At 37.9% G+C, this 27,713-nt stretch overlaps 2 protein-coding genes across 2 annotated transcripts; one reads left to right on the top strand and one right to left on the bottom strand.

The window, feature by feature from the left end:
• The first annotated feature begins 7,892 nt into the window (after nucleotides 1–7,892).
• Nucleotides 7,893–10,952, top strand: LOC132551535 (adenosine receptor A3-like). Its single transcript, XM_060215687.1, has 2 exons — nucleotides 7,893–8,709; nucleotides 10,741–10,952. Exons 1-2 carry the CDS (start codon nucleotides 7,893–7,895, stop codon nucleotides 10,950–10,952), a joined length of 1,029 nt encoding a protein of 342 aa, XP_060071670.1.
• A 3,896-nt stretch (nucleotides 10,953–14,848) lies between these two features.
• LOC132551510 (glutathione S-transferase 3, mitochondrial-like) lies at nucleotides 14,849–25,541 on the bottom strand. The gene is made up of 5 exons (XM_060215662.1): nucleotides 25,325–25,541; nucleotides 21,791–21,855; nucleotides 19,753–19,810; nucleotides 16,237–16,309; nucleotides 14,849–15,310 (listed from the first exon to the last, which is right to left on the bottom strand). Exons 1-5 carry the CDS (start codon nucleotides 25,442–25,444, stop codon nucleotides 15,210–15,212), a joined length of 417 nt encoding a protein of 138 aa, XP_060071645.1. The 5' UTR covers nucleotides 25,445–25,541; the 3' UTR covers nucleotides 14,849–15,209.
• Between the last annotated feature and the right edge of the window lie 2,172 nt (nucleotides 25,542–27,713).

Genomic DNA, 27,713 nt, shown 5'->3' with positions numbered 1-27,713 from the left:
ATAGACAGGTTACGATAAAGGCAATCATGAAATGGATAAGCATTTTCCACAAATGACAAAGTAAGTACGAGATTTTATGATCGTGAATAGTACTAGAGCTGGAAAAATGTCTACTTATCGTTCTCTTTATCCGTTACTAAGTCAAATGTGACTGTCTTTTCAAATTCTGTGCGGATATCTAATCTATCTCGAGAGTATATAGGTTATCGGTACGAATGTTCGGCGCTTGTTGGCAAATATCTGGTGATTACGTTCTGACAGCATCAAAATAGCTTTCCTAAGTTTAGTTAAGACCGGTAAAATTGGTGGAAATACCCCATGTCAGTGTGAAATTGGACTGTCGTTGTAACACTTTCAGTACTTTGATTCTACTTCGAACTTATAGAAACGCAGTCATTTTTGGTAATATAGCAAGGAATGCGAGTCAATACTGTGGAGTCATTTCTCAACAGCGAGCTGTAACAAAATATCAATGGTTGATCACTGACTTTATCAATTAAGAGACCCGGGCATTTAATGTAACATAATTGTAAAACATTCGAGTGATCATGACTTTGTGAAAGTGTTGTCCAGTTCAAAATAACATGGTCCTATTTGTTTAGTTTAGTTTATTACCAGTGCAGGATCGTTACTATCCTCTATACCGGTCTCAGTGATACAATGATAATGTTTATAATTATTGTCTTTTGAGACGTCAGATCCCGGAACTACAGAATTTCTGATTTATTATTATATACCAGGTCTTAATTTGCCCAGTGTTCATCTAATCTATTTTTGAAAGAGTTAACTGTTGGTGCCGATACAATATACTCCGGAAGATTGTTCCATATTTTGACCACACGCAAAGCAAAAGAATGTTTCCTGATGTCAAGTTTACAGTGCTGCACGTAAAGGTTTTTGGAGTGACCCCTACTACCTGTCTTGAAACTGTTGTAAGCCTCAAGCTATCATGATACAAGAGCAGGCATCAATATTCTGTAGTCATTTTTCAATACGGAATATGAATCCGAGGTCAATGTATATATTAATGAAAGGAATGGGCGTCATGATATTCTGGTGCGCCTCTTCAACGTTGAATATGGAAATGAGGTATACAATTTTCACTAGCAAGGAATGTTCTTCATATTGCTTTGGATCATTTTCAAACGTTGTCTTCGGAACAGAAGTAACTAATTTTTTAGATATATAACAGGTAGGAGTAGAAACAAATATGTTGCAACCGTACGAACTTATCATCATCATACAACACGGCCGCCGTACATAAATACATTATCATCATACAACACGGCCGCCGTACATAAATACATCATCATCATACAACACGGCCGCCGTACATAAATACAATATCATCATACAACACGGCCGCCGTACATAAATACAATATCATCATCATACAACACAGCCGCCGTACATAAATACATTATCATCATCATACAACACAGCCGCCGTACATAAATACATTATCATCATCATACAACACGGCCGCCGTACATAAATACATTATCATCATACAACACGGCCGCCGTACATAAATACATTATCATCATCATACAACACGATCGCCGTACATAAATACATCATCATCATACAACACGATCGCCGTACATAAATACATTATCATCATCATACAACACGGCCGCCGTACATAAATACATTATCATCATCATACAACACGGCCGCCATACATAAATACAGTATCATCATCATACAACACGGCCGCCGTACATAAATACATTATCATCATCGTACAACACGGCCGCCGTACATAAATACATTATCATTATCATCATCATACAACACGGCCGCCGTACATAAATACATTATCATCATCATACAACACGGCCGCCGTACATAAATACATTATCATCATCATACAACACGGCCGCCGTACATAAATACATTATCATCATACAACACGGCCGCCGTACATAAATACATTATCATCATCATACAACACAGCCGCCGTACACATAAATACATCATCATCATACAACACGGCCGCCGTACATAAATACATTATCATCATCATACAACACGGCCGCCGTACATAAATACATTATCATCATACAACACGGCCGCCGTACATAAATACATCATCATCATACAACACGGCCGCCGTACATAAATACATTATCATCATACATCACGATCGCCGTACATAAATACATTATCATCATCATACACCATGGCCACCGTACATAAATACAGTATCATCATCATACAACACGATCGCCATACATAAATACATTATCATCATCATACAACACGGCCGCCGTACATAAATACATTATCATCATCATACAACACAGCCGCCGTACATAAATACATTATCATCATCATACAACACAGCCGCCGTACATAAATACATTATCATCATCATACAACACAGCCGCCGTACATAAATACATTATCATCATCATGAAACACGGCCGCCGTACATAAATACATTATTATCATCATACATAACAGCCGCCGTACATAAATACAGTATCATCATCATCATACAACACGGCCGCAGTACATAAATACATTATCATCATCATGAAACACGGCCGCCGTACATAAATACATTATCATCATCATACAACACAGCCGCCGTACATAAATACATTATCATCATCATGAAACACGGCCGCCGTACATAAATACATTATCATCATCATAAAACACAGCCGCCGTACATAAATACATTATCATCATCATGAAACACAGCCGCCGTACATAAATACATTATCATCATCATACAACACAGCCGCCGTACATAAATACATTATCATCATACAACACAGCCGCCGTACATAATTACATTATCATCCGCCGTACATAAATACAACATACAACACGGCCGCCGTACATAAATACATTATCATCATCATACAACACGGCCGCCGTACATAAATACATTATCATCATCATACAACACGGCCGCCGTACATAAATACATTATCATCATACAACACAGCCGCCGTACATAAATACATTATCATCATCATACAACATAAATACATTATCATCCGCCGTACATCATCATACAATACATTACATCATCATCATACAACACACGGCCGCCGTACATAAATACATTATCATCATCATACAACACAGCCACAGCCGTACATAAATACATATCAACACACGATCGCCGTACATATCATCATCATACAACACGATCGCCGTACATAAATACATTATCATCATATAACACGATCATACATCATTACAATTTAATATATTGTCAGTTGTTGTTTTCTTGTGTTTTTGACAACACGGTACTATGTCACCGGAAGTCTCGCCAGGTGGTTACAATTTAATATATTGTCAGTTGTTGTTTTCTTGTGTTGTTTTACTATGTCACCAGCGTTCCTGTTAGATTTTGGCTTTTGTTGAAAGGCATCTTATTTAGCAAGATTTTATAATTAGTTATGCATTCAATGTTTCTTGTGTGTCCACAAAGCCAAGAGAAACATCTGGGACGGATTAGCTCCCGACGGCACGTAATAAACATTGAAGTCCGGGTCTTTAGAAGTCTTCATATTAATCAAGCCGTACGGATTATTTATGGAAGTTCTAGACTAAGTTATTGTGTCTTCCGATTAGGTACAGGTGTATCTATAATCCCCTGTCGCGTATATACAGCTTGAATTGTAATTATTGTTTCGTAAACAAGCCAGAATAATATAGGACGTTTTCTGTAAACAAAAAGTGTGAACGAAACTTTGTGGTTTATAAACAGTACTTTCTCCCCGGAACAGATATACACTATGTGACAGACTGTTATTTGTGTGTATTGTGGACAGTCAAGCTTGCACGTTTGACACCAAAAGTCTTTGTATAGACATCAACAGAGCCAACATCTGTGTCGGAGGATCTAGGGAAAATGAATAGCTGTTGACGGATCAATAACTGAAGCCATTAGCGTATGTGGTAATTATGAAATCGGATTCATCCAGACCTCCTTAAATGCTACATCCATATCAAAACATACAGATTACATGATATGTCGGTTCTTAACATATAAAACGATTGCGTGTTAAGTGAACTAGGTTATTGTCCTCTTTCTTTAAAGCAGTAGTAAATGAAAAAGAAGTGGGAAGAAAAGGTTCAAATTTATAACAAACCAAATTCTGATGAACAAGTCGTGACGCAAAAACATAGCCGAACATCACGTACTGAACAGATGATTCTATTGATACGACTGATGGAAGTCTCGCCAGGTGGTTCCAGGGAGACGACTGACGGAAGTCTCGCCAAATGGTTGTAGGGAGACGACTGACGGAAGTCTCGACAGGTGGTCCTAGGGAGACGACTGATAGGAGTCTCGCTAGGTGGTTCTAGGGAGACAAATGACGAAAGTCTCGCCAGTTGGTTCTAGGGAGACGACTGACGGAAGTCTCTCCAGGTGGTTCCAGGGAGACGACTGACGAAAGTCTCGCCAGGTGGTTCTAGGGAAACGACTGACGAACGTCTCGCCAAATGGTTGTAGGTAGACGATTGACGGAAGTCTCGCCAGGTGGTTGTAGGGAGACGACTGATGGAAGTCTCGCCAGGTGGTTGTAGGGAGACGACTGATGGAAGTCTCGCCAGGTGGTTCCAGGGAGACGACTGACGGAAGTCTCAACAGGTGGTTCTAGGGAAACGACTGACGGAAGTCTCGCCAGGTGGTTGTAGGGAAACGACTGACGGAAGTCTCGCTAGAGGTGGTTGTAGGGAAACGACGACGGAAATGAAATGGTTGTAGGAAGGAAAAGCCTCGTCTCGCCAGTTGGTTGTAGGGAAACGACTGACGGAAGTCTCGCCAGGTGGTTGTAGGGAGACGAAACGGAAGTGTGGTCGCCCGACTGACGGTGGTTGTAAACGACTGACGGAAGTCTCGCCAAATGGTTGTAGGGAGACGACTGACGGAAGTCTCGCCAGGTGGTTGTAGGGAGACGACTGATGGAAGTCTCGCCAGGTGGTTGTAGGGAGACGACTGAGACGACTGACGGAAGTCTCGCCAGGTGGTTGTAGGGAGACGACTGACGGAAGTCTCGCCAGTTGGTTCTAGGGAAACGAATGACGGAAGTCTCGCCAGTTGGTTCTAGGGAAACGACTGACGGAAGTCTCGCCAAATGGTTGTAGGGAGACGACTGACGGAAGTCTCGCCAGGTGGTTGTAGGGAGACGACTGACGGAAGTCTCGCCAAATCTCGCCAGGAGGTTGTAGGGAGACGACTGACGGAAGTCTCGTCAGGTGGTTGTAGGGAGACGACTGACGGAAGTCTCGCCAAATGGTTGTAGGTAGACGACTGACGGAAGTCTCGCCAGGTGGTTGTAGGGAGACGACTGATGGAAGTCTCGCCAGGTGGTTCCAGGGAGACGACTGACGGAAGTCTCAACAGGTGGTTCTAGGGAGACGACTGACGGAAGTCTCGCCAGGTGGTTGTAGGGAGACGACTGATGGAAGTCTCGCCAGGTGGTTGTAGGGAGACGACTGATGGAAGTCTCGCCAGGTGGTTCCAGGGAGACGACTGACGGGAGTCTCAACAGGTGGTTCTAGGGAGACAAATGACGAAAGTTTCGCCAGTTGGTTCTAGGGAAACGACTGACGGAGGTCTCGCAAGGTGGTTGTAGGGAGACGACTGACGGAAGTCTCGCCAGTTGGTTGTAGGGAGACGACTGACGGAAGTCTCGACAGGTGGTCCTAGGGAGACGACTGATAGGAGTCTCGCTAGGTGGTTCTAGGGAGACAAATGACGAAAGTTTCGCCAGTTGGTTCTAGGGAAACGACTGACGGAAGTCTCGCCAAATGGTTGTAGGGAGACGACTGACGGAAGTCTCGCCAGTTGGTTCTAGGGAAACGAATGACGGAAGTCTCGCCAGGTGGTTGTAGGACAAATGACGGAAGTCTCGCCAGATGGTTGTAGGGAGACGACTGACGGAAGTCTCGCCAGGTGGTTGTAGGGAGACGAATGACGGAAGTGAGTTGGTTGTAGGGAAACAAATGGAAGTCTCGCCAGATGGTTGTAGGGAGACGACTGACGGAAGTCTCGCCAGGTGGTTGTAGGGAGACGACTGACGGAAGTCTCGCCAGGTTGTTGTAGGGAGACGACTAACGGAAGTCTCGCCAGATGGTTCCAGGGAGACAACTGACGAGAGTCTCGCCACGTGGTTGTATGGACACGACTTACGGAAGTCTCGCTAGGTGGTTGTATGGAGACGACAGACGGAAGTCTCGCTAAATGATTTTAGGGAGACGAATGACGGAAGTCTCGCTATGCGATTCTAGGTAGACGACTGACGGAAGTCTCACCAGGTGGTTGTACGGAGACGACTGACGGAAGTCTCGCCAGGTGGTTGTAGGTAGACGACTGACGGAAGTCTCGCCAGGTGGTTGGAGGGAGACGACTGACGCCAGGTGGTTGTAGGGAGAAGAATGACTGACACAACGTATATACTCATAATAACACATGTTCAAGTTTGTTTTTACATCTAATGTCAACATAGAAAGTAAACTGTTATGTAGAAATTTAAAGGTAACTATGTATGCTACTGGAAATGGTCAATATGACGAGTTAATGTGCGTGGGACAATAGAATTTGTTTGATTTAGTGTAGGGCTGCTTAAATTATTTGTTATCATTAAAACACACGAAAAAATCCATTCAAAATATCATTTGAAAATAGCAAGATTCTTCAATTGTCGAAATTAAAGATGGCTGCCTATCGGCCATTTTGTTGTTTGATTAGTCACAAGTTGGAAACATGCACATCTAAGTCTGATGTATAAAATTATGTCAAAACTGGAGAGCGATTAATCCTGCATTTGAGAGGTTATTTTTTGTTGTAAGATTTGACCATGTACACTTAGCGCTTTGATATTTAGTCAAAATTAGGGGGTGGGGGGATAGACGAAAAAAGTTACAGAATCTTGATATATCCAATTAGTCACAAACACAAAATTGTTTTGATGAAATGATAATTATCTGAAAGTAATTTTAAGCATAAAAATTTGAGGGTAGATAAAATGCTTTGCTATTTTTGTGCAAATTTGAAATCTGTTAAAAACAAATCGTATTTGTTTTGTTTTTGTTTTTGTTTTTTTTTTTTTTTTTTTGGGGGGGGGGGAGGGGGACTTGTATGCTATTGAATTATAGTTTGTGTTAAAAGCATATGACACATAGTCGATTTTCATATATCATTTGTATGACCAGTATATATGTTATTTGGCTGTGTACCTGGAATGTGATTTAGATAATTTTCTAATGACTCATGTAAGGTAAAATGCCTACAGAGTTCTGTTCTTTCCTAGTATCGATGTAGGTGGCACTAAACAGACATCCTGAATCTTGAAAATAAGGCAAAAAATACCAAGTGCCAAACTCCACCCCTTAGTGAAGAACTATAAGTGAGTAATTTAATACAACTTTCTTTTTCCGTTTACATGAAAAAAGACATGTGACCCGCTGTTTTGACGTTAACCTTATATTTGAATACAAAAAAAAAAAATCAGTATTTAAAAGCTTTTTCAGAAAAGTGTTGTTACTGTACGTTATATCTACCGGTGCTGCAGCTGTGTAAGAAATCCTGCACGTGTCTACCTACATCTCTCCTATTGATTTACATATAAATTAGCCGGACTTTACTATCAGGCTTCAGTTTCACATATATAATTGGACGACAGTAGGATACGTCTTGGAATTGTTGTACACTTGGAGAGCTATTTTCCTCTCTCTAAGAGGACGTGGATTAATTAACTTAGAATTCAGTGTCGGAGACAACCTTACATCTGGGTCGTTATAACGTTTGATTGCATTGATCTTAAATATTTATGTAGAAAACAGAACAAAAAGGAATAGATAACAGACATTATAGATAATAGCTTACAATTCTAATTCAAAACTGGAATTTAATCAAAATGGACAATACGAGTGTTACAAGTGACCTTACTAGCTCCGCCGGACAGACACCCTGGTACAACGTCGTGGTTTACCAAGGTTTTAATGGATACGGGGTTACAATAACCTACCTTCTGATGAACCTCATCGTAGCAACACTAGGTTTAGCCATTTTGTTGCTGAACTCCTATGCAGCATATGTGATGTCATGTAAACCGCATAACTGGGACGTCACCTATGTGTTCATAAAAAATTTGGCCATTTCTGATGCATTGTGCGGCCTATTTACAATTTACAACATATTCTATAACTTAATCCATTACAAATTATTCTATGAATGCCTTTTTCGATTTGGAGTGTTAAACTGCATTTTATTGAACTCTTCGCTGAATCTGTTTGCACTGACGTTTGACAGATACGTGAAGATAACTGCACCGTATATTTATTGGCGAATATTTGAGGAAGAGAGAGCAAAGGTTTTCACTATTGTCACGTGGTGTTTTACCATTGTAATGGCCTTAGTGCCTCTTGTGGGTTGGCACACGGAACAAAACACCGACTATTGCGGTTATTTTGGAGTGTTTACTAGAGCCTACCTCGCCATGCTTCTGTTGATAGTTTTGATAGGATTTCTGTTATTGTGTGTCATGTACATACATATTCTTATCATCGCCTCGGCCAAGAGTTCCCAAACACAACTGTTCCAGGAACGAATGTTACAGATCCAAGGACTGGCAGTGTACAGATCACGTAATCCCGTCAAGGCTTTATGGTGGAAACCAACCAAAATCATTCTCCTCATTATAGGCATCAACGTCCTCTGCTATACTCCAGTTGGTAAGTACAATGTCCACGTGGAACAGATTTATCATAACTTCAGATGAGTTATACTGAAAGAAATGTCTTCAAATATTCTGATACCGTCACTGTCAGGACGGTTGCTATGTTCGGCAATATAAGAATGGTTGCTATGTCCGTTATTGTTAGGATGGTGGCAATGTCCGTCATTGTTAGGATGGTTGCTACGCCCGTCAGTACAACGATAGTGGCTATGTCCTCAGATATAAAGATGGTTGCTATGTCCTCAGATATAAAGATGATTGCTATGTCCGTCATTGTTAGCATGATTGCTATGTCCGTCGATGTAAGGATAGTTGCTATGTCCTCAGATATAAAGATGGTTGCTATGTCCGTCATTGTTAGCATGATTGCTATGTCCGTCGATGTAAGGATAGTTGCTATGTCCTCAGATATAAAGATGGTTGCTATGTCCATCAGTATAAGGATGGTTGCTATGGTCGTCAGTATAAGGACGGTTGCTATGGCCGTCAGTATAAGGATAGTTGCTATGGCCGTCGATGTAAAGATGGTAGCTATATTCGTAAATTCGTCAATTTCGTAATTTCGTAATCTATAATTCTTATAGATATATAAGATATATCTAAATTTTGACATCTTCATCTATCAATATGGAGTTCCTCGGTCGTCCCTTACGTTTAACATTTAAGGCAAGCAGCATCATTACTGACAAGTCCTAGAAGGACAAAACAACTGTATGTTGCGGTTTAATTTATTGTTTGGCTCTACTGTATCCAATCCAAATTTGCATCAAGATGGTTTCCAACGTTAGATGACACGTGGAGTGTGATAATAGGGACAAAATTACAATGCTATATTATATAAATAATTATAAACATGAAGGACCAGGCCTTGAATTGACTCGATAATTATCAAAGTTTTTAGAGGAACAAACACTTGTAACAATTTTTTTGCATTATAAATTTCAGATAATTCTCGAAATGGAATAGTAGTTTGGTCATTATTTCTGTCTATGACGTTTACGCGGTTTTCACCTTATGGATTGAAAGCCAGTCGTATAAGTTTCATGGTGCTATGAGGGTTTAACGGTTACATCCTTATAGCAATGACGATCACTCTACCTTTTCCAATTTTTTTCATTCTCGGCAAATTCCAAATATTGCCAAGTGAACCGAGGTCTTACTTCAGTTGATTTTCAAAGTTATATTTCATAGAGATTGAATATCTTGATTTTATTTGCTGGTTTTATCTTCCGTCAACAGCCAAATCATTTTAGGCGGTGTTTCCTTATAGTAGCTGGTTGCTACTTCACTGAACAACATACAGGAGGTCAGTCACTTGTCGTGTTTGTTTCTCAGCTTTCTAAAAATCATCAGGAGTATACGGCACCCTTAAGTCAAATGGTCTGGCGATTGGACTATATCCGGTCCCAAAGCGATGAATTGAATTGATTTGAATTGAACATCTGTACTTCCTCCAAAAAGTGAAGATCATCAAACAAAATATATAGGGGAAAATGTTATATAAACATATAGTAATTAATATTTTTGATAAATGTTATGTTTCATATTTACATCAGTTGGCCTTTAAGCTTTTATCCTGAATGTTTCACCATTTTTTTTACCACTGAGTTACTTGACACAGTATATTATCGCTAAAAACACATACAATATTACACGCGTTGCAGCCATTGACCAAGTGCTGCTTTCATCTGGTATAATTTTCTTTGCTGATTCGACCATGATTAATGATAAATAAATTTGTAACAGCTAAAAGTAGAATCGCACAAAAAATCAGATAATAGTAATAGCGAGAAGAATAGGATGGTAGGTATGTTATCAATACACCCCGTTAAAAAGTTAATAATTGTCTAAAGGTAAAATGTTTAAGCAAGTGTAACCTCTCTCCGTGTAATGATCTCTTACTGTTGATAACATTTACCACGATTTTAAATTATTTTAAGTAACAACACTCATGTTTCAAGTAATAAATAATGTACATTATGTGATAATATATATCTAATACGAGGGTGGATATTTCTCGTTACAGGTATCTACGTGCCGTGTGTTTTGTTTGGTATGATGGATGACCTGGACGTTGGAACACAAGGGACACTCCTGTTGTACATATCATGTCCTCTCTACCTCAATAGTTTGGCCAATCCCATTATCTACGCATATAAGATTCCTCTCGTTCGCAAGGCCTTCCGGCGACTGGTGTGTTGTTCCAAACATGACAGTACGGCTTCTATTACATATTAATCTGCATTTTTGTGATTTCGGAACATAAGCATGTCAATCTCAGAGGGTGGAAAGGAGTCTTTCAAATCGATGCAGAAAAAATATAATAAAACAAACGTTGCTTTTTGTTTTGTTTTTGTTTATATTCTTTACTTTTTAAAGTATTTTTCATACTTATCTATTTTATCTTTTGAATTTTGTATAGTGTTATTATCTGTTTATTTTTCAATGTTTCTATTGTGTTAAATGTGAATAAATATCTACCTATGATGCCCTCGTTTTTGGTTCCTTAATGCGTTAAGCGCCGATTGGGGCGCTGGATAGCGCATCGGTAATGACTTGTTTTTCACCCAGCCGTCCGGGATTCGATTCCTGGAACAGGCGTGAAAAGGAATGGGGTCACCTGCCGAAGCATGTGGGCTTCCCCCGGGTACTCCGCTTTGCTCCCACAGTAGGACTCCTCGCGCGCTTCTATCAGTACCAACAAGAGTGATTCATGTAAGCTGGCAGCTTGGTATACAACAAATGTAAAATAAATAAAGTTGACTTTTTATTTCTAGAGAGGTACTGGACGGATCAATCTCAAATTTCACATGTAGGTTTCCCTTGATCTCTAATTATGCTCAAATATTTTTGTGACTGACAAGAAAAATAAAATGGCCGACCGCCGCCAGCTTAGATTTTGACAAGGACAGTTGTTATTGCTGTTTATTTTAGAAGTACTGGACGTATCTTTCTCAAGTTTTATATTTGTTAACCCACGGTCCTTTTTTGTGGCGGTTTGATTTTGGGACTGAGCAGTAAAAAACTGCCGATTTAGGCAGCCATCTTGGAATCTGACACGAAAGCATGTTATCAATATTTCTTGCCGTGTTCTAGATAGATTCTCGAATTTCATATCTAGTTTGCTTTTGGTCTCTACTTGAGCCCATATGACTTTGAAACTAATCTGGAAAACAAAATTGCTTACATGAGGCCATCTTGGGGTTTGACGGTATACGTTTGTCAGCGTTATTTGTAATGAACGGACCTTTTATTTTGGGGCAAGAGCAAACGGCTGACAAGTGGTCCTCTTGGAGTTTGACGAAGTAGGTTTGTTATCGTGATTTCATGAGAGGTACAGGATCGATATTTCTAACAAAAATGGCCGAAGGCGACCATCTTGGCTTTGGCAGTTTAAGATCATTCTTGCAGAAGACAGCTTGGTTTTGGCAGTTTAAGATCATTCTTGCAGAAGACAGAAGAGAAAAGAAGGGAAAACATCTAACTTTTGAATATCAAATTAATATCAAACGATAGTGGGCGTCAGAGATTCTTCTGTATGTTCTGTTAGTCAATACAATTAAGATTAATTAAAGAATGATACCAAAGAATGGTTCAACAAGGAATAAATATAAAAAAAAAAAAAGAAAACTAAAGGAATTCAGCAAGAAGTTAAAACATGGCACGAATGTTACCACAAATCACAGGGGTGCTTCACCAGTACCTACCAACAGCAACCCTGAAGACTGTGTAAAGGACACACTAGTGAACAGAAACTTTCGTTACAAAGATAGAATTAACTACAATAGATACAAATAATAAGTTAAACTGCATCACACTGCTGTTACGTCCCTCTGGGGAGGCAACTGAGAAAAATGAATAATGGTTTAATATTCAAATTGATTTCTTGATATCTCCCGTGAAATCAACATTCATTAACTCCCGTCAGACCGGAGATTCCTGGGGGCAGGAATTTGAACAAGAATGTAGATAAGATAATTTAAGCCGGCTGGTTATTTCATTATTCTATTGCCAAGTGACATCTCTTACACGTCAGACCAAAACCAATGTTACCGGAATACGTTATCAATGTCTTTATATCAGTTAGCAGGCTGTTCTTGGATCTAGACACTAGATCTGAATTCTGGTTACGGACAAGTCACGATAGAGCCAAAAGACCAACAAAATATTGTGTTTGCCACACAAACTGGATTGTATGAGTTTCGAATGAAGCCTTTACGGTAGGCATTGGCACCCACTACATTTGATCGCTGGATGGAAGCAGTCCTATCTGATCTGCAATGGCAGATATGTCTCACATGTGGTGTCGGAGCAAGGCATTGCCACATACCCTAGCAAGACTACAGCAGTCGAGCAACGGCCTATCCCTCACAATGGGAAAGAGACGAGATAATTTTTGGGCTCTGTATCTATTATACATTGTAGGAGGTTTATATATATGTATAGAAAAAAACTCCGTTCAAATTGCAAAATGTCTTCATAAGTTGACAGAAAATGGGCGAAAGTTGGAATCGACGTCTACTTGCTAGCAGGCAGAGCAGCTGAGACATTGGTAAAAGCACCTGTGTTGATCTAACGCATTATACAAAGAAATTCACACTCGATACAGAGGCTAGTCACGATGCCATTGGGGCAGTACTTTCTCACGTGATAAATGGCGTTGAGAGACCTGTAACATGTGCAAGCCGTTATCTGACCAAAGCGGAGAGAAAACATTGTGTAACCAGGAGTTACTAGCAGTGGTTCATTTTACAAAGTGCATGCGACCTGTGCAAACAGATCATAGTTCATTGTGCTGACTTCTGAATGTAAAGGATCATGAGGGGCAAATGACTTTAAGCTTTTCGAAATATAACCGGCGTTATAGTGTTGGGCCATATAATTGTTAAGGCATTTATTTGACTGACTTCAATTTTACCCAAACCCAAACCAAATCTATGTAGGTCCCTTTCCTTCTTCTCCACTTCTGGACAAACTGTAACAGATGGTTCCACTCCTTTGAGGGGATGCAGGTCGCCAGAACGTTTGTCGGTGACACATTAACCGGACACGCTGAGGAGTCGCGGAGATGGAAGACCTGTCAATCAATCAATCAATCAATCACGCGAGAGCGTCATTCTCCTTAACCTAGTCATGCTGTTAACATCGCGGGTATATTTCACACTATTTAGTGGGTTTGGCAAAAATATAAATTTAGGTGACAGAATAAACATAATCGTGACCTGTGTCATTACCTGAGAGAACGGGAAATGACTAGTGTTTAAGCTAGCTATTGTCAGTAGCTACACGTATCTCATTATCTGTATATATTGGCCGCTGGATCCCCAACAAGTTACATTAGTCGGGTGTGATGCAATAAAGCGGAATATCCGATGGAATCCAATCGGTCATAGGCAATGGCAATATAAATGCAATTCTGTATCAGGACAAAATTTTAGTGCCCGTTGCCATCCTGTTTGTTTCAGCGTCAAGGAGCTGGATCCGTTGTTTTAGCATGATAATGTGACATCCCACAACAGTCACGTGACTAGAACGATCTTACAGCAGAACGATGTCAGAGTCCTTGGCCAATAACGGTCACCTGAGGTCGCCAGGTCCTTGGACAGATTTGAAGCCTGTCTATCAGCCCAAGCATTTTGGCAGGCAGAACAGAACTGATATATAGTTTTTATTGCTTCTAAGTTTGAAGGCATAATTTTCGATCCAACGGAACTGTTGTTTTTAGATTAGCATATTCGAACCCTGTGGCCTTGAATGAAGGGCAAGGTCATTCTTTTGAAGAAACATGATAGTTCTTCATTCCAGCATGCTATTGGACCAATATCATGACCATGGGTCATTTGCTTATTGGGAAGAAGTCGTCAAAAGATTTTAACACATTTGACCCCTGACATTGAGAAAAGGTCAAGGTAATTCATTTGAACAACCATGATAGCCCTTCATCCCAGAATACCACTAGCCCAATACCATGACCCTGGGCCTTTTGGTTATTGAAAAAAAGTTGAAAATGTAAACTGTTAATGATGCATGACTGCCAATGCACGACAAAAGATTATTGCAACAGTTCACTTAAGACTTCGTCTCATGTGATGTAATAAGAAAATAGGACAGATAAAGGATAAAGTTTGAACTCGTTAAGATTTTAAGCAATTTAATAAAAGAATTAACAAACAAACCATGATAGATATCTGCAAGTTACGATGAAGATGATGGGTACAATGACACAATTTAAAGATGACAAACCAATGACAGTGTTATGATGACAGACACAGTGATCAAATGATGACAGACCAATGGCAGCAAAAATACATTAATGACAATTGAATTTTCGTAACAGGATATCACTGAAGAATTTGACTTAATGACAAAATTTGTAATTCCTGGCATGTAATTACAGGTGATGAGAGGGTTTTCTATTCTCTATAGATGCCAGTTAATTAAGTAATTTCTTTTCTCCACAGAAAAGGACGTGAGATGTCACTGTATGTGTGTGGTTTATACAATTCCAAGAAGTGACAAGCCAAGCATCACTGTACACACAAGTAAAGTTAAAATGCCTATATATCCGAAAAAACCATTCTTCCTCTTCTCTGGGTCTGCAAAATAAAATACAAATTGCTTTCATTTCCACAATGGTATTGTCATAAGATAGATTTCTCTGTTAAGTCTTAGTTCAAATTCATTACTATCGATCATAGCAGAGTACCACAAACTGAACCCTGTTTTTTTATCTGTTGTGAAGCTCAAGATGTCGGATACACTTACTGACAACTAATGTAATACCCAATACAAAATGTACTTATCACAAGTATAGTAGACCAATGTGTAGGTCACTCCATCTTTAAAATGTACTTATCACAAGTATAATAGACCAATGTGTAGGTCACTCCATCTTTAAAATGTGCTTATCACAAGTATAATGGACCAATGTGTATGTCACTCCATCTTTAAAATGTACTTATCACAAGTATAATGGACCAATGTGTAGGTCACTCCATCTTTAAAATGTACTTATCACAAGTATAATGGACCAATGTGTAGGTCACTCAATCTTTAAAATGTACTTATCACAAGTATAATGGACCAATGTGTAGGTCACTCCATCTTTAAAATGTACTTATCACAAGTATAATGGACCAATGTGTAGGTCACTCAATCTTTAAAATGTACTTATCACAAGTATAATGGACCAATGTGTAGGTCACTCCATCTTTAAAATGTACTTATCACAAGTATAATGGACCAATGTGTAGGTCACTCCGTCTTTAAAATGTACTTATCACAAGTATAATGGACCCATGTGTAGGTCACTCTAGCCATGGAATTTTTAGCTTTAGTATAATACCCTAACAGTTTCAGTTTTCCAGCTGTTGAATACACTGACACTTAAATAAAATTTTCCAATTTATAGTGAAATCATAGTACATGAAAGTCGATGTTAGTTCTAGCTGTGTGATACATTTACTCAAAGTATAAATTATACCAAAATGTGTAGCTCATTGTAACTAGTGAATACACTTACCCCCTGTGTAATATCCAAGTGCATAAGCTACCCGTCCAGCCATCCAGATCAGGCCACTGACAGCTCCAAGTTTCTATAAACACAAGAGTGCATAGCAGTCATTAGTAACTGGGCTTCAGCTGAACTGTTACCTGTAGACAAATGTGGCAATGAATTAATTAAACCATAAATACCCATGTAATGTGCTTTTTAGGGTTAAAAAAAAACTGAAAAATGCTTCTTCTTGCATGATGTGCACACCCAAAAATTCAGTGATAAATGATTCCCAAAAGCTGAGAAATCTATCTCGGAATGTTCAGCTGACACTTCAGAACAACAATATAAGGTCCAAAACTTGAATGTATTTTCTTATAAGTTTGTTTTCATCTCTTATATTGACTTTTAATTACTGTCTTATCTTTAATTATTGGAACAATAATACGATGGAAAATAATCAACCTCTTATTAGTTTTTGTTATTCGTTTTCTTTGACATCAGATGTGTTAAGCTTCATTATTCTGTTACCTATCCAATTTATCCATATTTATTTATCTTACATACACCAACACTTGTCTTCACACTAGGCATTAATCAACAGTATGCAGTGTTGAAATCACGGGTACAAGTCATTATCTACCTATTAATGACCAGGTAATTATGATCTCTGCCAGTCAAGTTTTCTTTCACGTCTGGCTGTCAAATTATACACATGCCTGCTGACATGCAAGTGATCAGTATATCAAGTACAGACTGTATTCATCCTCAACACTCCAGAATTTTTTTTGTAAAGAACTTATATATGACACCACCCCTCCCAACCTCTAGATATATATTTTGAAAAAATTGATAGCCCTTTATCCCCACATGAAAAGGCCTTAAATCAGCACCCTGGTCCTGTTATTGAGAAGAAGACTTTTGGACATGCACCCATGTGACCTTGAAAGTGGGTCAAGGTCAATCATTTGAACAAACTTAGGTCATTTAGCCATTAATCTCAGCATGTTGTAAAACAAATGAACATACTTTTTTGGTGCAATTAAATTTTAGCCTAATATTGATTATGGAACAATTGTCAAAGTGGAATGATAAATTCAAGCATTTGAAATCAACTGTTATAATGACATAAAGAATCTAGAGTTAGCACAATCATATTTAAGCGCAATATCTTTAGCACAAAAATCCCTTTAGAATAAAATTAACCCCAAACTATATACAGTTACAGTATCAGTATTAAGCAGAAATTGGGTAAAAACTTTCACACATTAGTAATCTAGAAAGTAGGTCAAGGTCTGATTTATTTTTACTAACTTTGAAGCACTTCCTCAAGGCATACAACAGGACCAATATCAGTACCTCCTGCTTTTTAAGAAGTATCTTTAAAATTTTAACACATTTGACCCCTGTGACTTTTAAACAGGGTAAAGGTAAATCCACTGCTCAAACTGGATATTTTTTCTTCCAATGTAGAGCATGCTAAAAGGCAAAATTTCAGCACCCTGATCCTATTGGTTATTGGGAAGATATCTACAGTTGAATATTTTATCATGTTGTCTTCTGTGACCTTGAAAGTGTCTTTAGGTAATTCATTTAAACAAACTTGATATCACATCATCCCAGCATGCTACAATACCAATATCAGTACCCTGGGCGTTTTGGTAATTGTAACAGCTGTTTGAACATTCTAACAAATTTGATCCCTATGACCTTGAAACATGGTCAACATCAATCATTTCAACAAACATGGTAGCCTTTCATCCTAGCATGCTAAAGATCAATATCAGCACCTAGGCCTTTTGGTGTTTTGTGAAGTTGCTGACTTTGACTTTGAAAGTGGGTCAAAGTCATTCATTTGACGTTGCAGCCCTTCAACCCAAGCATACTATAAAACCAATATCATTACAACGGGTATATTGCTTATTGAGAGGAAGTCGTTTGAAAGGAAAAGTTGATTCCAAACACACAGACAACCAGGTCATAGCCTAAGTTCACTTGCCTTAACGGCTCTTATACCTGAACAGTCATTTCACAATTAGACATTTCAGAAATTATTATCCACCAAAAGCAATGTTTTACATGAAATCTTGTTGAAATTCAAAAGGCCATTTAGGAATTCTACCAATGGAAAATCTCAGCTGAACCCTTTCTGGGGCCCAATCCTTACTTTCTGGGGTCTAATCACCTTCCTGAGTTTGAAAAGTAATTGACCTCCCCAAGTGATGATACAGACTGAATTTGACAGAAATCCACACAGAATTAAGAGAGACTATTTTCAAATGCTAGTAAAATTCCTCATTCAGGATCTTCCCTCCTGTCCATTGAGATCAATTGAACTAAAGGGAAATAACTGACCTCCCTAAGTGTTGATAAGATTTAGATTTAATCTGATTGAATTTTGCTCTTCTGGAAACACTGATGGATCTAGAAAATAAAACCTGAGATTTCACAATTTACTTATAGGTCTGTGACACTTATGTTAGTATACGTAGATATAACCCTGAAACTTAGTCCAGGGGGATCAGGCCAACCATAATCATAATTATGTTTATCTTTTGATGCCTAGGAATACCATAATATGGTTATGGGGGGAGGATCTCAACTGTTTGAAAGATATATGAACAAGAAACTAAATCCCAAGGGGTGGGGCCAGAACCCTGGAGCCAATTCCAACATCATGATTGTGTTTATTTTATAATGACCAGCAATGTTATGTATTGTTGTGGGGTGGGGATCTCAATAGCTAGGGAGATATCATGTAATTACATAAAGTAATATTGACCCTGCTGTACCACTTGACCCCTGGGCCCAAGGGCCATTAGTTTCATAAATTCGAAAGAAGACTAATTGATATCTATAATTCAATATACTGTCACTTTATTCTGCTTGTAAAAACAGAGCAGACTTTTGAAAGATTTTTTTCCTATTTGGCCCTGCCCCTCAGGCCCCAGGGACAGGGTTATGACAGTACTGGGGTTTTTATGAGTACCTACCCACCACACATTTAAGACTGAAATACATCATGTAGAACTGTCACTGTATTATTATTCTGGACACAAAATACGTGTAATTTTTTCTGTCATTAAAATTACTTTTATCACCAATGTATGTGCAAACTAAATGCCAACACACTTAGCAGAGCTTAATACAAAAAAAAATTTACACTGGAAAAATGAGAGTCCAAACAAAAACCCACCAACAATTCAGTTTTATTTAAAGGAATAAAAAATTGATATATATTTGATGGTACTATTAAACGACGGTCTGTCCCCAATTTCAAGTCAATCGGATGCTTGGAAAATGGCTATTTCTCAAATTGCATTACCTGACAAAATTCATCTGATGATACCGGGCTAAAACTAGAGATTTTGGTGGTAATACCCATCTATAGCGGTCCACCAAGGATATTGAAGTGAGTATCCAAATTGAAGTTGTGTGAATACAACAGGAATCCTGATGGAATCGACACATCATGTCATTTTAAGCCAATACCCACATGATCCTTCAGGGTAAAAGCATAGAGTATCTTTTTTAAATACCTACTGGTGCATACAGGCCTCCAAATATCTGTAGTATTATGTATGTGGGATACACTTCCAACCTGAACAAAAAGAAACAGTGTATTACAAGATCAAAATGATGTACAATGTAAGATATAATACCCTACAGTAATGTGTGACTGACACACAAATCTACAGTGTGACAGATATAATACCCTACGGTAATGTGTGACACACAAATCTACAGTGTGACAGATATAATACCCTACAGTAATGTGTGACACACAAATCTACAGTGTGACAGATATAATACCCTACAGTAATGTGTGACTGACACACAAATCTACAGTGTGACAGATATAATGTACCCTACGGTAATGTGTGACCACTACAGTAATGTGTGACACACAAATCTACAGTGTGACAGATATAATACCCTACAGTACTGTGTGACTGACACACAAATCTATATTGTGACAGATATAATACCCTACAGTAATGTGTGACACACAAATCTACAGTGTGACAGATATAATACCCTACAGTAATGTGTGACTGACACACAAATCTACAGTGTGACAGATATAATACCCTACAGTACTGTGTGACTGACACACAAATCTACAGTGTGACAGATATAATACCCTACAGTAATGTGTGACTGACACACATATCTACAGTGTGACAGATATAATACCCTACAGTAATGTGTGACACACAAATCTACAGTGTGACAGATATAATACCCTGCAGTAATGTGTGACTGACACACAAATCTACAGTGTGACAGATATAATACCCTACAGTAATGTGTGATTGACCAACAAATCTACAGTGTGACAGATATAATACCCTACAGTAATGTGTGATTGACACACAAATCTACAGTTTGACAGATATAATACCCTACAGTAATGTGTGATTGACACACAAATCTACAGTGTGACAGATATAATACCCTACAGTAATGTGTGACACACAAATCTACAGTGTGACAGATATAATACCCTACAGTAATGTGTGACTAACACACAAATCTACAGTGTGACAGATATAATACCCTACAGTAATGTGTGACTGACACACAAATCTACAGTGTGACAGATATAATACCCTACAGTAATGTGTGACTAACACACAAATCTACAGTGTGACAGATATAATACCCTACAGTAATGTGTGACTAACACACAAATCTACAGTGTGACAGATATAATACCCTACAGTAATGTGTGACACACAAATCTACAGTGTGACAGATATAATACCCTGCAGTAATGTGTGACTGACACACAAATCTACAGTGTGACAGATATAATACCCTACAGTAATGTGTGACTGACACACAAATCTACAGTGTGACAGATATAATACCCTGCAGTACTGTGTGACTGACACACAAATCTACAGTGTGACAGATATAATACCCTACAGTACTGTGTGACTGACACACAAATCTACAGTGTGACAGATATAATACCCTACAGTAATGTGTGATTGACACACAAATCTACAGTGTGACAGATATAATACCCTACAGTAATGTGTGACTGACACACAAATCTGCAGTGTGACAGATATAATATCCTACAGTAATGTGTGACACACAAATCTACAGTGTGACAGATATAACACCCTACAGTAATATATTACATTGTGCAATAAGTAGATATCTGTAGTGTAAGATAGATGAATTTTTATTAATTAATTGCTTTGAAAATAACACATTTATCACCTGTAATGAGTTGTTATATTTCCAAATATTTCTTAAATTTTTTGTTTTGCATTTCAGTAATTGGTATTTCATTACAGGACCTATTAAGATGTCAAGACGACAAGACGACAACACAAAACATGCCATACATAAGAACACGTCAATTCATCCTCAGTGTAACATTTCCATCGGGGTAAAAACAGATCACAGAAACTCACTTTTGTTATATATAATATTTTTTCACACTCATTATTTTTTCAAAAGTTACAAAAATACTCCCTAAGCTTGTGATTCCCTTTGTGATAAGTACACATCAACCTTTTGTAAACTCTACATATCCTACATAACAACACCCATCATCACTTACGTGTTCTGATGGGCTCTCTGTATACAGTTGAACCGGTCATCATTGGCACTATACATTCTTGGGTCCTGAAAATTCAAGAAAAGAAAACTTTACTACATCAAAGTACTGGAAATACTGAAGACAGTTGCGACAGTTTAAGCTTTATTGAGTCTGTACTTAACCCAATCAATTTTCAGCGGTCTGTGTCGCTGACATTGTTATCCCATTAAGTTAAGGATAAGTCTTTATGTTAACATTGTGAAGCAGTGGATAAAGTGGTCTATGTTTTGATTTTGTGAAAAAAAACACTGGAAAACAGTGAATAGTGAAAACGAAAATTGAGAATACAATGGGTGGTTCAGTGGCACCATGGTAATGCGTTCACCTTTCACCTACACATCCAGGATTCAATTCCCGGAATTAATGTAAAAAGGTATGGGGTCACCTGCCCGACCACGCGGGTTTTCCCCCAGTACTACAGTTCCCTCCAACTGTGAGACCTCTTACGCCCTTCCATTCAGGCCAACAAGAGTGATTAATAAAAGTTGGAAAACTTGTTTAGCAATTGTAAAATAAATTTATTTATTGATTTATTTATGGAAATACATCTTGATAGTACCATCACAAAACAAGAGATTCTGAAGGGATGGTGGTGTCCACCATCGTTCTATCTTTATTTGTTCTTTTAAAAGTCGGATCTTCTTTCTATTCTTTTATTTGCTTTTGATGCTTGTTTATGAAAAGTGAAAATAGGCTTACAGGCATCCTTATTATTACAAATCTGCAGAATTTTCATTACCAGAACAGATCTACAGAAGTATTGTTTTTATCTAAGGATTGGATTGTATCAATATAAAAATTTCTGATTTGGTGTTTTTCTCTATTCATCCAACATGTAAACACACAAATGTGACGTATACATGTATTTGATGGTACCAAACGGATCCCAGTCTGGCAGTACCCCAAGACACGACATAGTAAACACAAAAAGCTAGGTTAGGGATGAGCATCTAGGTATGGTAATGTCAACCACCTGGGATAAGTAATTTATGTCCTGAGGGAGATGACAGGACACAGATTTTAAGTCATATCAATAATAGTTTACCATAAAGTCAACACTGTAACGAACCGAGAAGAGAAAAAAGAAGCCTTAAAAGACACAATGAAATCCATCAATTAGTGACTGGGATTTTATCTACTTAGAGCCCCTACCTGAACTGAGATTTTGTACTTTTGGGGTTAAGATGTACAAGTCATAATATATAACAGAAATATGCATTGATTTGGCTTCATGAAAATGTATAGTTTTAAAACATTTCAAGATATGTAGGGTAGATTTCGACACGTATAAATGTCAGTGGGTATGATTAGTTTCATCTATAAACTTCTGGTTGTTGACTTCTGAAGGCAATGACAATCTGAGATGTCACCTGACCTACACAATTAAGCCATTTGCAGTCTTTGACAGGTATATTTCTATGAATCTAGACAATTGTTACTTGTGTTGAACTTCAAATATTATGTAGTTCTTTAGCCTACAGATTGACATTATCTTTGTATGACAAGTTATTTTACTGTGAGACCAGTAACAACACTGTTGTTTATTTCATGTTCATTTGCCTTAATCATAACAAACTGCTATACCCAGATTTGACCAAACTTATTGAATGCTTGCCTTTGTAACCATTTTCTATAAATCGCTAATTTTTATTCAAAATTAGTTTCGAGGACTGAAAGAATTCTATTGATGCATTCCAGTGTTATGAAAAGTATCACCCAGTATTCAATTTGATCTTTAATAAACAAACATATCCAATTATGTCCTTGTAACACACAGTACTAAAAGTATTGGTAGAACACTCTTGTAAACTTAACATTGCTTGCCATACACTGATCTCTAAATTGTCATATTTCAACAAAGGAGGGAATTCTGATGATAAAATCACAGATAGGTAGTTCTTTGGACTATTGTAACACAAATATGCATTCCAACTCTTTTGCTGCAGGCTTTGTTGCAACCATACCAGGATATAGGTTTGACTTTGTGTGGCTCCTTTGGTCCCCAACAGCCAACAGGAAAGGGCGTACATCTGTTAGGCTCCTGTTATCTCTAATAAAATGTTTAGGTACTGCTGCTGTCAATCCTATCTGAATTCCAGTTGTAAACTATTTACTGGTTATCTGTTAGCACTATCAATGATTTTTTTTTATTTTGTGTGAATTTTGATGTATTTTTGTATCAATTTGAACAGGTCTGAGTTTGTCAGTTTTCGGTTTCAGACTTATGTATTTGGTAAATAAGTAAATTAGTTTTGAGAAATACTTATCTAGTGGCTTTGGATTACTAACAAGCTGTTTCCCACCGTTTTGTAGTGCTTTATTGGGAATGGAGAAAAGTCTTGGGATTGTGTGTAATGATAATGGCTTACCATGCCACCTGCTCCAAACTCAGACACTGCATGGATTTACCAAGATTAACATAAAGCTTCTATTTCTGGGAACTGTTTAACAAACAGGGTGCCACTTACAAGTGAGTGTATATCTGTTTGTAAGCCATACGTAAAAGTTACAACCCTGTTTAACCAAGCATGTGTTATTTAGGAGCATCGGGTGAAACTTACACCACCGCCTGAAGTAGTTAAAATTCATATGTATCTTCACACCCACTTGCATCAGTGAATCCAAAATGGCAGCTACAAAGATTTAGGACAGGAAGAAAGAAGAAGAGCGATGAGAAGTGTGTTTCGGGACAGGGCTAATTATCTAGACACATATGATCGTATCTCATTTAATTGAATGAAACCTGCAAGCAGGTTACGTGTCACCAACATGGAGCATATGTTGCATTACACTCTATTCTATGCTATGTATTAATGTAATACCAAGCTTTGCCATGCTATTTAGAATAACAAAAATTGTGGATCAGTCTTTCTACCCCACCAGCCAGAAATGCCCACACTTCCAATGAGGGTTTGATCGAGACGTCTTCCTCATCAAAACAGTCTGCATGCACAGGAAGTACAAGTCGGGTGCGAGTTATTGTTAATTACAACATCTTTATGATGTGTCGTGGTCAGTTGGGGTCAATGGTGTCATTAACAATTGTCACTGGGGCCTCAAATGCAAATGACCATACCCATGGTTATAATATCTCATGCATATTTATTTTTTAAGGAGAACAAGGGGTAGGAAAGGATAGTTCCCTACCTTGATAGTTAGACAGAGAAATCTCTACCATCGGAGGAGATTCCTGACAGTCGAACCCTTCAGTTAAAGAAAGATAAGTTTAACCATCTACATGTTCTACGCCTCGCAAACGAATAATATTTTCCCCCTTTGTAAGACTTCCTTTTTGCATCCCGAACCTTCCGTGTGCGTGCTTGGCTTTTACCTTAAAAAACTTTTTCAGTCAAATAGGTATACGTCCTTAAAAAGTTAGTTGGAGTGCAAGAGGAAGCATTTCACTGAATTTCTTTCCAATGTGCATTTTTTTCCACAAAAAAAGGTCTGCCCATTTAAATGCAAGCTACCATGGAAACAAAGTTTTTGCGTTACCGGAATAGAGTACATCCGTCTTGCCTCCAAGACTTTCATTGCCGTCCAGTTTAAGAGGAACCATGTCGAAGCTATGACTAAAACAACGTATCCGTGATCGGGCGTAATATCAATAGACATCCCTCTAGATCTTGTTTCCCACCTTCTCTGGCCGCAATCATAATCTATGTCATGAGTACGTTTGTAAATAAAGGACTTCTATTTACCGATAAGAACCTACAATAGCCAAAATCGACGACATGATCGAAGAAAAAGAAGAAATGATTACTTAAATGAGCAGAAGGGGTTATCTGCCCTTGAAAGAAAACGTCTGGGTCTGTTTTGAGTTGCGAATTTGACGTAAACATAATTGTGTTAACATGTTAAATCGTTGCTCACATTATGTGAGGTTATATGTAGCTACTTGAGTGAATAAAATGTCAATTGTGGCGGATGAGGTGTTTGCTCGTACTATGAACACATGTGTTAGCTGTATAATAATAATTATCTTAATTATTTTTGTTATAATAATTCTTAGTTTGCAGAGGGTACAGTACAAATATAACAATCTTACACACAGGCCTCCCAAATGACAATGATATACTGACAACCTACAAATATATACTATCTACCCCATTGATATACATATGTATATTGAAGATAAATGGTTACCCTAAAATCAAGTAAACCAAAGTCAACAACAATATACAATGTATATAATAATGAACTAATTAAAAGATTACAAGATAATTAACTTTGATCTTAATTCAGGTGTGTCAATTAAGACTACATGAAATTTAATTATAAAATTTTGTAACTAGATAAATATTCATATATATGTAAATATAATATATATATATATGTTAAGTTCACGTATATTCATACTAGTTTGATGCTCACCTAATTGAGCTAAAGAGAAGTTCTCTCTAGCCAAGTGGTATATTGCGGCTAGTATTTTACCAGGGTTATACAAGTATGATACTTAACTATAAGTTTATAGGGTAGAATATCACTGTCCTTAAAAAAGTTCCGTACTTGGTGTTAAAACAGATTTGAGTAATGTACCTGGAAAGGCTAGTTTTTGCAACTTTGTTATAAGTTAAATTTGTCCTTTAGTTAGACCATCACCCCGTATATCACATAATTATTGTTGGAGAATGTAGGCATTGTAATTTAGTCTCATAGCATTGGATGGTAGATACTTTGAGATTTTACATAGTAAAGCAACAGCTGAAGACAGTTTTCTTGAAACTTCCTTTACGTGTTCTGCCCAAGTAAAGTTTCATTTATATCAACATCAAGGACATTTTGAGTTTTTGTTGATGTAAGATCAAAACCATCTACAGCAATGTTTATGGCAGTCTCCATTGTAAACTTCTAATGGGAGGAAATACATGTACGCATAATAGTAGTTTTTTGTAGATGTATGAGCATGTTATTAATAGAACACAATCTCATTACATTCATTTTGTAGTTTACAATATTCGCAGAGTTAGCTCCTTTTACATGTAAGGTTGTATCATTTACATACATATCAGTATCACAATTGGGAACAAATCGTGGTAAGCCATTGATATCAAATATAAACATCAGAGGACCTAATATTGAACCTTGTGAAAGAAGCTAGTTTTTGCAACTTTGTTATAGTTAAATTTGACCTTTAGTTAGACCATCACCCTTGTGGTATCACATAATTATTGTTGGAGAGGTAGGCATTGTAATTTAGTACTCATAGCATTGGATGGTAGAGGACTTTTGACCCTTTTACAGTAAAGCAACAGCTGAAGACAGTTTTCTATTCCTTTTGACGTTGTGGTACAAGTAAAGTTTCATTTGTGGTACATCAAGGACATTTTGAGTTTTTGTTGATGTAAGATCAAAACCATCTGTGGTACAGCAATGTTTATGGCAGTCCTTTGTACAACTTCTAATGGGAGGTGGTAAATACATGTACGCATAATATTGACCCTTTTTGTAGATGTATGAGCATGTTATTAATAGAACACAATATTGATTACATTCATTTTGTAGTTTACAATATTCGCAGAGTTAGCTCCTTTTACATGTAAGGTTGTATCATTTACATACATATCAGTATCACAATTGGGAACAAATCGTGGTAAGCCATTGATATCAAATATAAACATCAGAGGACCTAATATTGAACCTTGTGGTACAGGAGAGGACCTAATATTGACCCTTGTGGTACAGGAGAGGACCTAATATTGACCCTTGTGGTACAGGAGAGGACCTAATATTGACCCTTGTGGTACAGGAGAGGACCTAATATTGACCCTTGTGGTACAGTAGAGGACCTAATATTGAACCTTGTGGTACAGGAGAGGACCTAATATTGACCCTTGTGGTACAGGAGAGGACCTAATATTGAACCTTGTGGTACAGTAGAGGA

This window comes from Ylistrum balloti, unplaced genomic scaffold (assembly GCF_031769215.1).
Source record: "Ylistrum balloti isolate Yb309-2 unplaced genomic scaffold, AGI_CSIRO_Ybal_v1 Utg370204, whole genome shotgun sequence".
NCBI lineage: Eukaryota > Metazoa > Mollusca > Bivalvia > Pectinida > Pectinidae > Ylistrum > Ylistrum balloti.
This window is presented reverse-complemented; position numbering and strand designations above follow the sequence as displayed.